General features: G+C 35.1%; 1 protein-coding gene across 1 annotated transcript in view; it reads right to left on the bottom strand.

The window, feature by feature from the left end:
- Nucleotides 1-12007, bottom strand: part of LOC131954953 (intermembrane lipid transfer protein VPS13B) — a 75809-nt gene extending 63802 nt beyond the window's left edge. The window contains exons 1-11 of the mRNA XM_059318803.1: nucleotides 11984-12007; nucleotides 8914-9136; nucleotides 8599-8724; nucleotides 8254-8327; nucleotides 7829-8002; nucleotides 7474-7687; nucleotides 5253-5454; nucleotides 4497-4693; nucleotides 3863-4069; nucleotides 1696-1927; nucleotides 983-1165 (exon numbers count right to left, since the gene is read on the bottom strand). Of these exons, the coding sequence (XP_059174786.1) occupies nucleotides 983-1165; nucleotides 1696-1927; nucleotides 3863-4069; nucleotides 4497-4693; nucleotides 5253-5454; nucleotides 7474-7687; nucleotides 7829-8002; nucleotides 8254-8327; nucleotides 8599-8724; nucleotides 8914-9063 (1759 nt within the window). The 5' untranslated portion in view covers nucleotides 9064-9136; nucleotides 11984-12007. The remainder of the gene's footprint in view (nucleotides 1-982; nucleotides 1166-1695; nucleotides 1928-3862; nucleotides 4070-4496; nucleotides 4694-5252; nucleotides 5455-7473; nucleotides 7688-7828; nucleotides 8003-8253; nucleotides 8328-8598; nucleotides 8725-8913; nucleotides 9137-11983) is intronic.
- Nucleotides 12008-13268: the final 1261 nt, after the last annotated feature.

Genomic DNA, 13268 nt, shown 5'->3' with positions numbered 1-13268 from the left:
ACCATAAAACAAAAACTGAGGGATCTTTCTGATCTGTCAAATAAAACAGATTTTTGAACAACAAATCCTTTTAACCCTTTGAGCCCTGGCCTAATTTCTCCCATTTCCTGAGCTCCCACTGCCAAACCAATTTTGACTTATCTGCTTCTAACTTTGCCTATAACTTTTGAACTGTTTGAGATAATCAAGCCAAATTTGGTATCCAGACTCAGGATCAAACAACAATGCAGCAAGATTCAGAAATTATTTTTTTTTTTACAATGTCTGAACACATAATTATTATCAATACGCCAAGGAGAGTGAAGTTTTACAGCACCACATGCATCAGAATGTAGTTTCATTGTCACTGTCAATTTCAATGTCACAGTGTTCAGTCTCAAACTCAACGTCACTATCATCACAATATAGACCAGGAATATTGTCTTCTTCATCAGAATCAATAAATAGTTTTATTGCCTCTGATGCAGTCATTCTACTTCTGTTGTTGATATTTCGGTCTTTTGCTTCATCTTTTGCACCAACTTTATGTGCTGAAGTTGATTGGCTCAGCTTTTCGTTTTGGTGGCATTGTTACGAAATATTAATGCACAAAACAAATTTTACTTTCTTTAAATTAGAATAAACAGAGTTATAAAAAGCGTCTGATTAAAACTTATTACATGTAATTAAAAGCTTATTGTAAAAGTCTTTTAAATTATGTTTACTTTTCTATGTTTCAATTTCTCAATGTTTTATAATAAAATATTAAGTGAACATTTACATATTGAAAATAAATTAGTATCATATTTTCCCCAATATGTTAATGTTTTATTTGATTAGTAGCTTACAATCCAACAATTATTTGTTGCCTCTAAGGTTGTAAACGACAACTATGAGAATTACCTCCCATTTGTAATTGAATAAGTTATTTCTTTTTAAGTCTTGAATTAAGATTGAAAACTAGAATACGTATTAGATAAATAAAACAGTTGAATTAGATTACTCTGCTTTGAACTTCCATAGGGTTGGTACTGGTGGTTGGTGGCACAGTGAACTAACTTTGAAATGCGATGGTAGAGGGTTGAAGAACAATGTAGGTGTGTGTTGCCAAACACAAAGCGAAGGGTAGAGAACTCCTTCAGGAACAGTAACTCTGAGCTATCTGAATCAGATGAGTTACTGCTGGCTGAAAGTCAAAATTTTACAACAAGTTCACAATATTTAATACAATTTTTCAAATTATTTTTTCTACATATATTTTACAATTTTTACAATTATATTTCACTAGCATACATATTGAAAACTGCTATATGTATTGATAGATTGCAATTTTTAAAAACATGTTTTTTTTATTTAAAAAATTACAGGAATTTAGATACTGTAAAGAAAACAAAGTTAGTATAAACTTAAATTCTTAAAATAATTAGTATTGTATTTTTTTTTTATGTAAACCATTTTTCTTTCAACACACATTCCGACTAATAAAGTTTGCTTTATAGCCAAATCTAGTTGATATCTCACCTTTAGTTATTGAATATGATATTCCTTAAATTAGACTGAATATGTGTTATTCTTGTATTGTCAATTGAAATTTATATAGTTTGCAAGAAATGGGCCAAAAATGAGTTAAAAGATTTGCCACAAACCCAGCCTATCACCCACGTCACGTTGTGACCTAAGTAAAATTTGTAAAAAACAGAAATAATTTAACCCTACCCCCTGGCTTCTCCTCCTGCTCATAGATGTAGAGACTGTCTACCCAGAAGGCACCAAACCTCTGCAGGGCGTACTGGTCTGTGAATATCTGTCGATGTTCCTCCCCGTCCACCACATGCTGCGCCCTCTGACCCCGGTTCTCCCAGGATACATCATCAAACAGTGAGTTGGAGATGTAGTTCAGGCCAATCTTGTTGTCAAGGTCCTCCCCACCGCTCAGCAGAATATTGCACTGGAAGTAGAGGTATGAACACAGTAAACACCACAATGTTCCAACAGAATATTGCACTGGAAGTAGAGGTATGACGACAGTAAACACCACACTGTTCCAACAGTAAACACCACACTGTTCCAACAGAATATTGCACTGGAAGTAGAGGTATGACCACAGTAAACACCACACTGTTCCAACAGAATATTGCACTGGAAGTAGAGGTATGAGCACAGTAAATATCACACCGTTCCAACAGTAAACACCACACTGTTCCAACAGTAAACACCACACTGTTCCAACAGAATATTGCACTGGAAGTAGAGGTATCACCACAGTAAACACCACACTGTTCCAACAGAATATTGCACTGGAAGTAGAGGTATGACTACAGTAAACACCACACTGTTCCAACAGAATATTGCACTGGAAGTAGAGGTATGAGCACAGTAAATATCACACCGTTCCAACAGTAAACACCACACTGTTCCAACAGTAAACACCACACTGTTCCAACAGAATATTGCACTGGAAGTAGAGGTATGACCACAGTAAACACCACACTGTTCCAACAGAATATTGCACTGGAAGTAGAGATATGACTTCAGTAAACACCACACTGTTCCAACAGTAAACACCACACTGTTCCAACAGAATATTGCACTGGAAGTAGAGGTAAGACCATAGTAAACACCACACTGTTCCAACAGAATATTGCACTGGAAGTAGAGGTATCACCACAGTAAACACCACCATGTTCCAACAGAATATAGCACTGGAAGTAGAGGTATGACCATAGTAAACACCACACTGTTCCAACAGTAAACACCACACTGTTCCAACAGAATATTGCACTGAAAGTAGAGGTATGACCAACAGTAAACACCACAATGTTCCAACAGAATATTGCACTGGAAGTAGAGGTATGACCACAGTAAACACCACACTGTACAGAATATTGCACTGAAAGTAGAGGTATGACCACAGTAAACACCACACTGTTCCAACAGTAAACACCACACAGTTCCAACAGAATATTGCACTGAAAGTAGAGGTATGACCAACAGTAAACACCACAATGTTCCAACAGAATATTGCACTGGAAGTAGAGGTATGACCACAGTAAACACCACACTGTACAGAATATTGCACTGAAAGTAGAGGTATGACCACAGTAAACACCACACTGTTCCAACAGTAAACACCACACTGTTCCAACAGAATATTGCACTGGAAGTAGAGGTATCACCACAGTAAACACCACACTGTTCCAACAGAATATTGCACTGGAAGTAGAGGTATGACCATAGTAAACACCACACTGTTCCAACAGTAAACACCACACTGTTCCAACAGAATATTGCACTGGAAGTAGAGGTATCACCACAGTAAACACCACACAGTTCCAACAGATTATTGCACTGGAAGTAGAGGTATCACCACAGTAAACACCACACTGTTCCAACAGAATATTGCACTGGAAGTAGAGGTATCACCACAGTAAACACCACACTGTTCCAACAGAATATAGCACTGGAAGTAGAGGTATGACCATAGTAAACACCACACTGTTCCAACAGTAAACACCACACTGTTCCAACAGAATATTGCACTGGAAGTAGAGGTATCACCACAGTAAACACCACACTGTTCCAACAGAATATTGCACTGGAAGTAGAGGTATCACCACAGTAAACACCACATTGCACTTAGGTCATGATGTGCCCTCTGACCCCCAGTTCTCACACTACACATAGGTCATGATGAAAGATTTCATTAGATTGTGAAGCCATAGAGTCTAGAAATGTGGTATATGATACATAGAAGGAACACTCTTATCTACACTAGAACTAGTCCTTAATTTAACCCCTAACATTAGTTTTATTACGTCATTGATGCCATGGCAACCAGGAAGTAACTGTTGCCATGGCAACCAGAAACCCAAACAAACTTTACCCTTCCAGTCTTCTCGTCGTTGACATCACAGATACAGTTGCCACATGTGGTCAGCTTGAGGGAGGTGATGCCACACTGGATGCTGCAGAAGTTGACCCCCTGAAGCAGGACCTCCAGCCCCAGTCCGTCCACACAGAGCTTCAGGAAAGGGTGGAAGTACATCTTCTTGTGGGGCAGCTCAGAACTCTCTTTTGATTTCTCTGTCATCTGTGGGGAACATTATCAAATGTTATAAAAGATATTCAAACTGATGAACGTGTTGTAACAACAGAGACTACAGTTTGCTATGCTATATTGTAGAGTTATATTTTTTTAAGTCAAGTATGTTCAATTTTAAAAGGAGTAATAACTTTTGACTATAACTCCAACTAGTCTTTACATAAGATAATGCCTTAAGCAAAACTTACTGAACTTAATAATCAAAAGTTTTCAATAGTTTTTTTTTGCTAAAGTAGGTCTACAACGACAAAAATTAGGTTTATCCTAATTATAAACATAATGTCCTTTATCTAAATTATGTTTTTCTCTATAAACTAAAAAGTGCTTATTTCCTCAAATGGTAACATTCATTTGTATTTTTTAAACACACTACCAGTACCACTATATAGTTTCCTTAAATCTATTTATAGCTCACTTTGAATACTATGGTTCCATGGTGGATGTAAAAGCCTATAGAGAGGATGAGGGGGGGAGGTTTTCCTCTCCTCCCTTGCTCCTCCATCTGCCGATCTAATTCTGCCTGCTCCTCTTCTGTGGGCAGAATCTGGGGCACGTAGGACCATGCCCACGATGCCCAGCCTTGAGATGATTGGTCAATATTTTGATTTGTGTCTGGAAATATCAAAGCATAAGTCATTAATTATTATTTAAATAAACCATTAACATGGAAAAACAGCACGACTGGCTACAAAAGTAACATTTAATAAAAAAATATCTATAGACAAAATTATACAAAACAAAATGTAAAGTTATATGCCTGATCAGATTCAATCTGACTGAAAGCATTTCATACATTTTATTTTAAAGCAAAGCCTAGAAAACACAGAATTATTGAAAATAGCCTTTGGAATAAACAATATTGTTACAATAGTTCTTAAAATTAACCAGTTTAGAGCATTAAAGCTTTAAATAAGAAATTACATTCTTTAACCAAACTGGTAATGTTTGCATTTAGTGAAATAACACTTCATGCCTGTGTGTTAAGTAGCTCAAATTATCCATAACAGAAAGTCAAACCAGTTTTTACAGTTTCCCATCAACCAGCTTTAATTTCTATGTCATCACAAATGACAAAAAAACCAGCTTTAAAAAGAGTTTACCAATGTCTGTGGTCTCTCCATCCACCTGTGTCATCACAAATGACCAAAAACCAGCTTTAAAAAGAGTTTACCAATGTCTGTGGTCTCTCCGTCCACCTCCGTCTGCTGTGAGCTTTGTTGCTCCTCAGATGTGCTGCCTGCCACAGAGTCGGGGATGTCCAAGCTACCATAGTACATGGCAATACACAGCTCAATGAAGCGGACAAACAGGGGCAGCTGGGTGTCCGTTAGAGACAGGTTCAATGTATCACAGAACACGTTTAGTCTCGTCACCTGCGGTCAGGCGCATTTAAAACTTTGATAAAATAATTGTATCTTGTTACCTATGGTCAAAAATATTTACCATTTAAAATTTTGATAAAATAATTGTATTTTGTAACCTATGGTCAAAAATATTTACCATTTAAAACTTTGATAAAATAATTGTATCATGTTACCTATGGTCAAAAATATTTACCATTTAAAACTTTGATAAAATAATTGCATTTTGTAACCTATGGTCAAAAATATTTACCATTTAAAACTTTGATTAAATTACCTATCTTGTTACCTAAGGTTGAAACAATTTTACTTTTTAAAAATTTATTTAAAATTTACTATCTTTCACTTGAAGTCAAAATACAAATGTATTAATGTTAGGAATATTAATTTTAGATTTGAAAAAAAATTTCTTCAGTATAAGATTATTTTTTTCAAAATCTAATAATTTTAGAGAAGGCTGACCAAGAGCAACAGATTTATTAATGAAGTATAAACCCATTTACTATTTTTAATCAATTTAGTCTTGTAACTGCTTTTCCAATAGTAGATCTTAGTTAAAGTTTGTGTTATGTAACTTTGTTTATGGTAAAAATTTAGTTTGTTAAACAGCACATAGAATATGCAAGTTATTATCCAGGCAGGTTACTATTGACTTGACTTAGTCCTCTTTGCTCCTTATGGAACATAGGGCCTTAACAGGTTACTCTTGAAGTCCTACTATATTTAACTTGAGAGTTGTCCTAGTACAACCTAGCTAAATAAGATATCAGGTAGTACCACTCTCAATTCTTACAATAGTGTCTATTCATAATACAACAACAACCTAGCACCTGAGAGGACTAGATAATAAATCAATTACTGACACTTGGAAGTTTAGCCGAGATGAATTCATATTCCATGTGAACTAGATAATAAATCAATTACTGACACTTGGAAGTTTAGCCGAGATGGATTCATATTCCATGTGAACTAGATAATAAATCAATTACTGACACTTGGAAGTTTAGCCGAGATGGATTCATATTCCATGTGAACTAGATAATAAATCAATTACTGACACTTGGAAGTTTAGCCGAGATGGATTCATATTCCATGTGAACTAGATAATAAATCAATTACTGACACTTGGAAGTTTAGCCGAGATGGATTCATATTCCATGTGAACTAGATAATAAATCAATTACTGACACTTGGAAGTTTAGCCGAGATGGATTCATATTCCATGTGAACTAGATAATAAATCAATTACTGACACTTGGAAGTTTAGCCGAGATGGATTCATATTCCATGTGAACTAGATAATAAATCAATTACTGACACTTGGAAGTTTAGCCGAGATGGATTCATATTCCATGTGAACTAGATAATAAATCAATTACTGACACTTGGAAGTTTAGCCGAGATGGATTCATATTCCATGTGAACTAGATAATAAATCAATTACTGACACTTGGAAGTTTAGCCGAGATGGATTCATATTCCATGTGAACTAGATAATAAATCAATTACTGACACTTGGAAGTTTAGCCGAGATGGATTCATATTCCATGTGAACTAGATAATAAATCAATTACTGACACTTGGAAGTTTAGCCGAGATGGATTCATATTCCATGTGAACTAGATAATAATCAATTACTGACACTTGGAAGTTTAGCCGAGATGGATTCATATTCCATGTGAACTAGATAATAAATCAATTACTGACACTTGGAAGTTTAGCCGAGATGGATTCATATTCCATGTGAACTAGATAATAAATCAATTACTGACACTTGGAAGTTTAGCCGAGATGGATTCATATTCCATGTGAACTAGATAATAATCAATTACTGACACTTGGAAGTTTAGCCGAGATGGATTCATATTCCATGTGAACTAGATAATAAATCAATTACTGACACTTGGAAGTTTAGCCGAGATGGATTCATATTCCATGTGAACTAGATAATAAATTAACTACTGACACTTGGAAGTTTAGCCGAGATGGATTCATATTCCATGTGAACTAGATAATAAATTAACTACTGACACTTGGAAGTTTAGCCGAGATGGATTCATATTCCATGTGAAGTCGGCAGGTCACAGCACAGCGGTAGGCCATCGGCTCCTGGTAGCTCTCAATGTGTCCACTGGAGTTTGTCTTGTCTAGGCACACAGTCAGGTCGGCAAAGTTCAACACTTTCCTAAGGGCAAGGTCGTCGGGAGCCAGGTCAACAAAGGCACGGTTCCATTCCCTATCAACACTGTAACACATCATTTCATTATCACATTTAGTAAGTATCACTGATGTTTAGTGTGTAGTCTATTTGCTATGGTACCTGACACTATGATCAAATACTACTTGGGTTCACATTACAGAATTTATAAATTATCTTCTCACGTACCTGTAGCATTCAGCTGATTTAATGTTGACAGAAATGACAATGTCGTCTTCGACAAACTTGAGGATGAAGTTGTTGATGATAAATGTGACGTTGTTGATGATGCGGTTGACTATGGTCTGCAGGTAGCCTGGTGGCAAGTCTTCCACTGGCTGGGGCCTTTTCTTACTTTTTTGTCTGAGACACAGTCAGAATGTTTGAACATTATCAATGCCTTTCAAAGCTAGTTTTAAATAACATTAACAAATAAAAAGTTATATGTTCTAGAATTACAACTATTTAATTTTTTAATCAATTATCACAGTAATATTTTTAAAAACATAAAAGATTAACAAAATATCAGCAAGAACCGGCATTAATATAGAAATATAATATGATCAAAATTATTGTCAGTATCCAAAGAATAAATTTAGGAATTTTTTTTTTACCTTGATTGGAGAGACTTCCCTGAAGATGATTTTGTCTGTGAACTGGAGCCTCCTTCATAAGCAGTGTCTCGTACCTTACAAATAGACATGTGAGATCAACGTAATCTGTTTATGATTGTAGTCAAATTTTTTACTATATCATTTTAACTACCATTAATTTCTAAAGTAGAACACATGAAAAGAATAGACAGAAATGCTCAGTAAATGAGTAACTAAGTATTTAACTTTATCAGCATAAAATGTATCATTGAGTTAATTAAATAAAATCCATTTGTTTTCATTTAATATTGTGTTTAGGTAGTATTAAAACTAAGAAAGAGTTTATTTTTATATCAATGAACAAACCTTCAAAATGCATTCTACTGTATTAATAGTTATAACAACAGGCTCGGAGCCCAGTTTAGTCCAAGGCACATGGAGCCTAAGTTCATGAATGTGACCACTCTGAAACATCACGGGGAGTTGCAGCACCTGAAAAAAACAAGCAACAAATTACAAAACTAGAAACATTTTGAAAAAAAGAGTATGTTATAGTTATACACATACATACATATGATATTCAGAATTTGCCTACAATGCAACTTAGAAACATTGTCAGATTCTCTATGAAAACATTTTGTTAGCATGTAATTTATTACAGAACTAACTAAAAATTCTCACCTTTTCTAGCTCATCCAGACGCAGATCTAAATTATTTAAGACAGCATCCCCTCCCCACAAGCTGAGCTGAAAATCCTCTTGTCGCAGCTTGACATACTTGTCAAGGTAGCCCATTAGCAATGGGGTGATGTAGGATTCTACCTTGAACATTCTCTACACCTTGGTGGGCACAGCAATGTCCTTGATTAGTTCCAGAACCCCGTCAAAACTTTAAATTCATTTTCTGAACATAAGGAAACAAAATAATTATAAAACTGATTAATTAGGCACAAGAGAATTGTATAACTATGAATAGAATGTCAAATTTAAAAAATCAATAGTTCTTAGTTACTTTCTGTTAGTTAGGCCTATATTGAATTTCCTATAATCGCAACATTCTCTATTCTGAGCTCTGCTGCCTAGGATTTTTAACATAACTCACTTCACCCGATTTTACACTCATAAAATGATAGATTACCATAAATAATTATGTAAAAAGAGTAGCACTGCAAATGTAGTATGTAGTTCAAGACTATTCAAGACTGAATCAGAGATCTAGATCTAGGCTTAAATCTTTCTGGTAATCTATTGTTTTAAGTGCGTAAAATCGACTAAGACTAGTAATGTGAAGAAAAGGTGACTCATTAAATGTTAGTAACTATTTCACAATTTTAGGTGAATGTATGTTTGGAAAGTTACAAAAATGTTTCAAGGTTTGATTCATGTACCTGTTTTCAAACAATTGTGTAAAAACACTTTTAGTAATAAATAAAGACTAGTGATGTTTTCATCAGATGCAACAAAGCTTATTATTTACTTTAGCAGCCATCCTGTTTGAGTGAGTTTTTTTGTAAGATTATAGTGCACAATTCAGGGGAAACCACTCTAATTTAAAAGTGGCCACTGTGTATATAGCAATACTTGCTAGCAAATACTGCTTTTTAAAGTTAATTACACAATTGATATATTGAATTATTGATATATTTAGCTATTGATTTTGGTTTATTATTCTCAGGTATCTATAATATTTGGCGCAAATATTACAATATACTTCAATTAAAGCCTTAATAATGAGGCAACTTTTTTTCACATTACTAGTTTCGGACAGTCTTTAATTACCTAAAACGATAGATTAATGGAAAAGTTCATCCTAATTCACTAATAATTATGTCTGTAAAATAATACTGTAGGTAGTGTGGTCTTACTGTGTAGGTAGGCTAATCTTAAATTTTAAATACTAATCTCAGTAATCTGGGATACTCTACTTTCTACTACTCTTGTAATTTTAAATTCTTTTTTGTGACTTGATCTAGATTCTAGATCTAGATTAGATCCTAGATTTTAGAATTTCTACTAGATCTAGATCTAGAACTAAAGTTAGACGTACAGCGCAGTACGGTAAACCTCCATTTTAGCGTATTTTATTCTCCATTGCTTGTTTACCTCCAGTTGAGCGTATTTTATTATAACAACCAAAACACACCAAAACATTAGGAAAACACGATTTATTATTTGTATTGTATTTTTGTTTTCACAAACGAATAAAATGAATGTTTAAAAAACACGACTTGTTTATTTGTATTGTATTTTTGTTTTAACAAATGAATAAAAAACAACAAAGAGACTGACTGAAGTGCTTTGTTGGTTACAAAAATAGAGATACACACTTTGTACAATTAAGTGTTCCAATTTCAACTAAACTGAATAAAAGTATTAAAAGGCACAATAATGCTGCCGAAAGTGGGCCGGGGGGGGGGGGTGTGGAATTTGGTGAGGGATGGCTTGGAGTGTTAGAGAAAGTGTGACAACTCACGTTGTCATTTAAAAAAAATAATGTTAGAGGTCGTCCATAAATGACGTCACACTCGTAGGGGGAGGGGGGGGTCCGTAATTTTGTGACGGTGTGTGGTGAGAAGGGGGGTTCAGATGGTGCTACGTCATTTTGGGGGGGGGGGGATCTTGCTTTTTGTGACGACACGCTTTTTTTTACGATTTTTACCTCCCCTCCGTTATACGTCGTCACAAAAAGTCAGACCCCCCCCCTAAAATGACGTCACACCTCAGCCTACAACCCCCCCCCCCCCCTCAAAATTTCTGTTGAATTTTTCTTAAAACATCGATAATTTTTCCAAAATCTTGTCAGAACTCTGTCAACATAGAGTATTTTGATCAATTCATATTACAATTTATTAAAACCGTTTTCTAAATCGTGAAATAACGGCTAAAACTTGTTTTTCTAACATTGCTTTTCTATAATGCAAAAAAGGGACGTCACACCATCTGAAACCCCACCCCCTCCCCCTCATCACACACCGTCACAAAATTGCTGACCCCCCTCTCCCTTACGAGTGTGACGTCATTTATGGACGACCCCACATCAATTTTTTTTAAAAGTCAGAAATTTACTCATACAAAAAAGGGAAGGATTGTAGATTTACTATGAATTTAAATAACATACAACTCTATAGTAAAATATTTTTTTCAGTTTTAGCAAAACTGTCAAATTAAAAAACACAGAGTTTGTACATTTATTGCATAAATACAAAAATATAAAACAGAATGATTAACAGTGTATCAGTTTCACCATGAGACAAATGCCTTTTTTTTAAAAATACAATACAAATAAACAAGTCGTGCTTTTTAAATATTCATTTTTATTCATTTGCTAAAACAAAAATACAATACAAAAAATAAATCGTGTTTTCCTAATGTTTTGGTGTGTTTCGGTTGTTATAATAAAATACGCTCAACTGGAGGTAAACAAGCAACGGAGAATAAAATACGCTGAAATGGAGTTTTACCGCGCAGTACAGTCAGTAGAAGAATTGTAGAAAAAGATTCAAGATGTAAAAAATTAAAATTCTAGATTTCTAGTCTAGTTTTAGATTTTAGATCCTAGCTCTAGAGACTAGAGAGTGGACAGCGCCGCTAGAGCAGTATGCATGCAAGCTAAATTTTTAAATGGTCTATTTTAAATATTATAATTAAAAGCAGCTTCAGCGTTTGCACTTGCTGTATCTACTTACAAAAGAAAAATCTAAATTAAAAATGTAAAAAATACAAAAGATTTCGCCATTTGTTGCCAACTCACTTGTTTATATCTTGTGACTTGCTTCCCTTTCCGGAAATGAACTTTGGTATCTGTTTATATTTCTAATGAAAATTTCGCAGCACTAAATTATAAAGTATTTTTATTGTATTATAATTATATTTAGAACATGACTAGGCTAAAGCGTTTTATCGATTTATTATAGATTTATACATTTAATTTGAGTATTAAAGCTATTTTTAATAAATCATCCCATAACTCTGAGAGTGCGCGTGGGGGTAGGGGGTGGGTTTGAGGTATAACAGCTGATCTTAATCTTATGCATAATCTGTAATCTGTAGCATTCTTTCTCTGTCTTTTACTGCTTTAAATTTAAGTAACTTTCCAACTGGCAGCCCCGTCCATTCCATTATATTATATTACATAGGTTTACTGCATTCTTGTCTTCCTCGTCTTCTCTCACGTGGTACCGTGTCCTGCATTAATCATACAAAATAATTGCTGCGCTGTGTACATCACTCCCACGTCGCCGTAGATCCGGTATAGGGATTGTTCAATCATTCAGCAACACGTTTTTGGAAACAGAGCTGGATAGATTCGGTGTGTTATCTTTCATGCCATCTACTCACACAGTTTTTTTGGCAGATGTACCACCGTAAGGCCAGAGGCGTTGCGAAGGGGGGGGGGGGGGCAGGGGGGTACATATGTCCCCGGGCGCCGACCTTAGGGGGGTGCAAAAATGAGTTTGAAAAATAAATTAAAATATTATTTTAGATGCATTTTTGCTTTATAAATATAAAAAATATATGAGGGGGTGGGGGGTGCAAGGGGGGGGGGGTGCAAATCGAAAATTGAAAGGTTGATCCCGAGGGGGGCGCCAAATTGAAAGTTTGTCCCCGGGCGCCGGGAAGGGTCGCTACACCTCTGCGTAAGGCTACTTTTGTTATGTGTAAGTAACAATAATTCATAAAGGTACCACATAATTTTGTTTTGTGTAAAGGGTGTAGTATCAAACATCATTCATGTGTCCTTTTATCTAATTTTATATTGTATATTTTTACTTTGTGTTATCCAGTAAAATAGTTAAGACCATAGTGATTTTTGTTTTAATATAGTGTAGGGATACAAACAAATTATAAAGTCTATACTGTTTGATACATCGGGCCGAGATCATTTTATGGTAAAGTTACCCACAGTTTTCAAACGTCTAAATTACCGGCAGTCTGAGCATGCCGTCGCAAAACTCATAAATAGGGTGAAGCTGACTGTCACATGGTTCACTTTCTAATTATAGACACGAACCTTCTCTTGTGAGAACGCGGTCTTA

This window comes from Physella acuta, unplaced genomic scaffold, assembly GCF_028476545.2.
Source record: "Physella acuta isolate Inbredline_101_S28 unplaced genomic scaffold, ASM2847654v3 ptg001044l, whole genome shotgun sequence".
NCBI lineage: Eukaryota > Metazoa > Mollusca > Gastropoda > Physidae > Physella > Physella acuta.
This window is presented reverse-complemented; position numbering and strand designations above follow the sequence as displayed.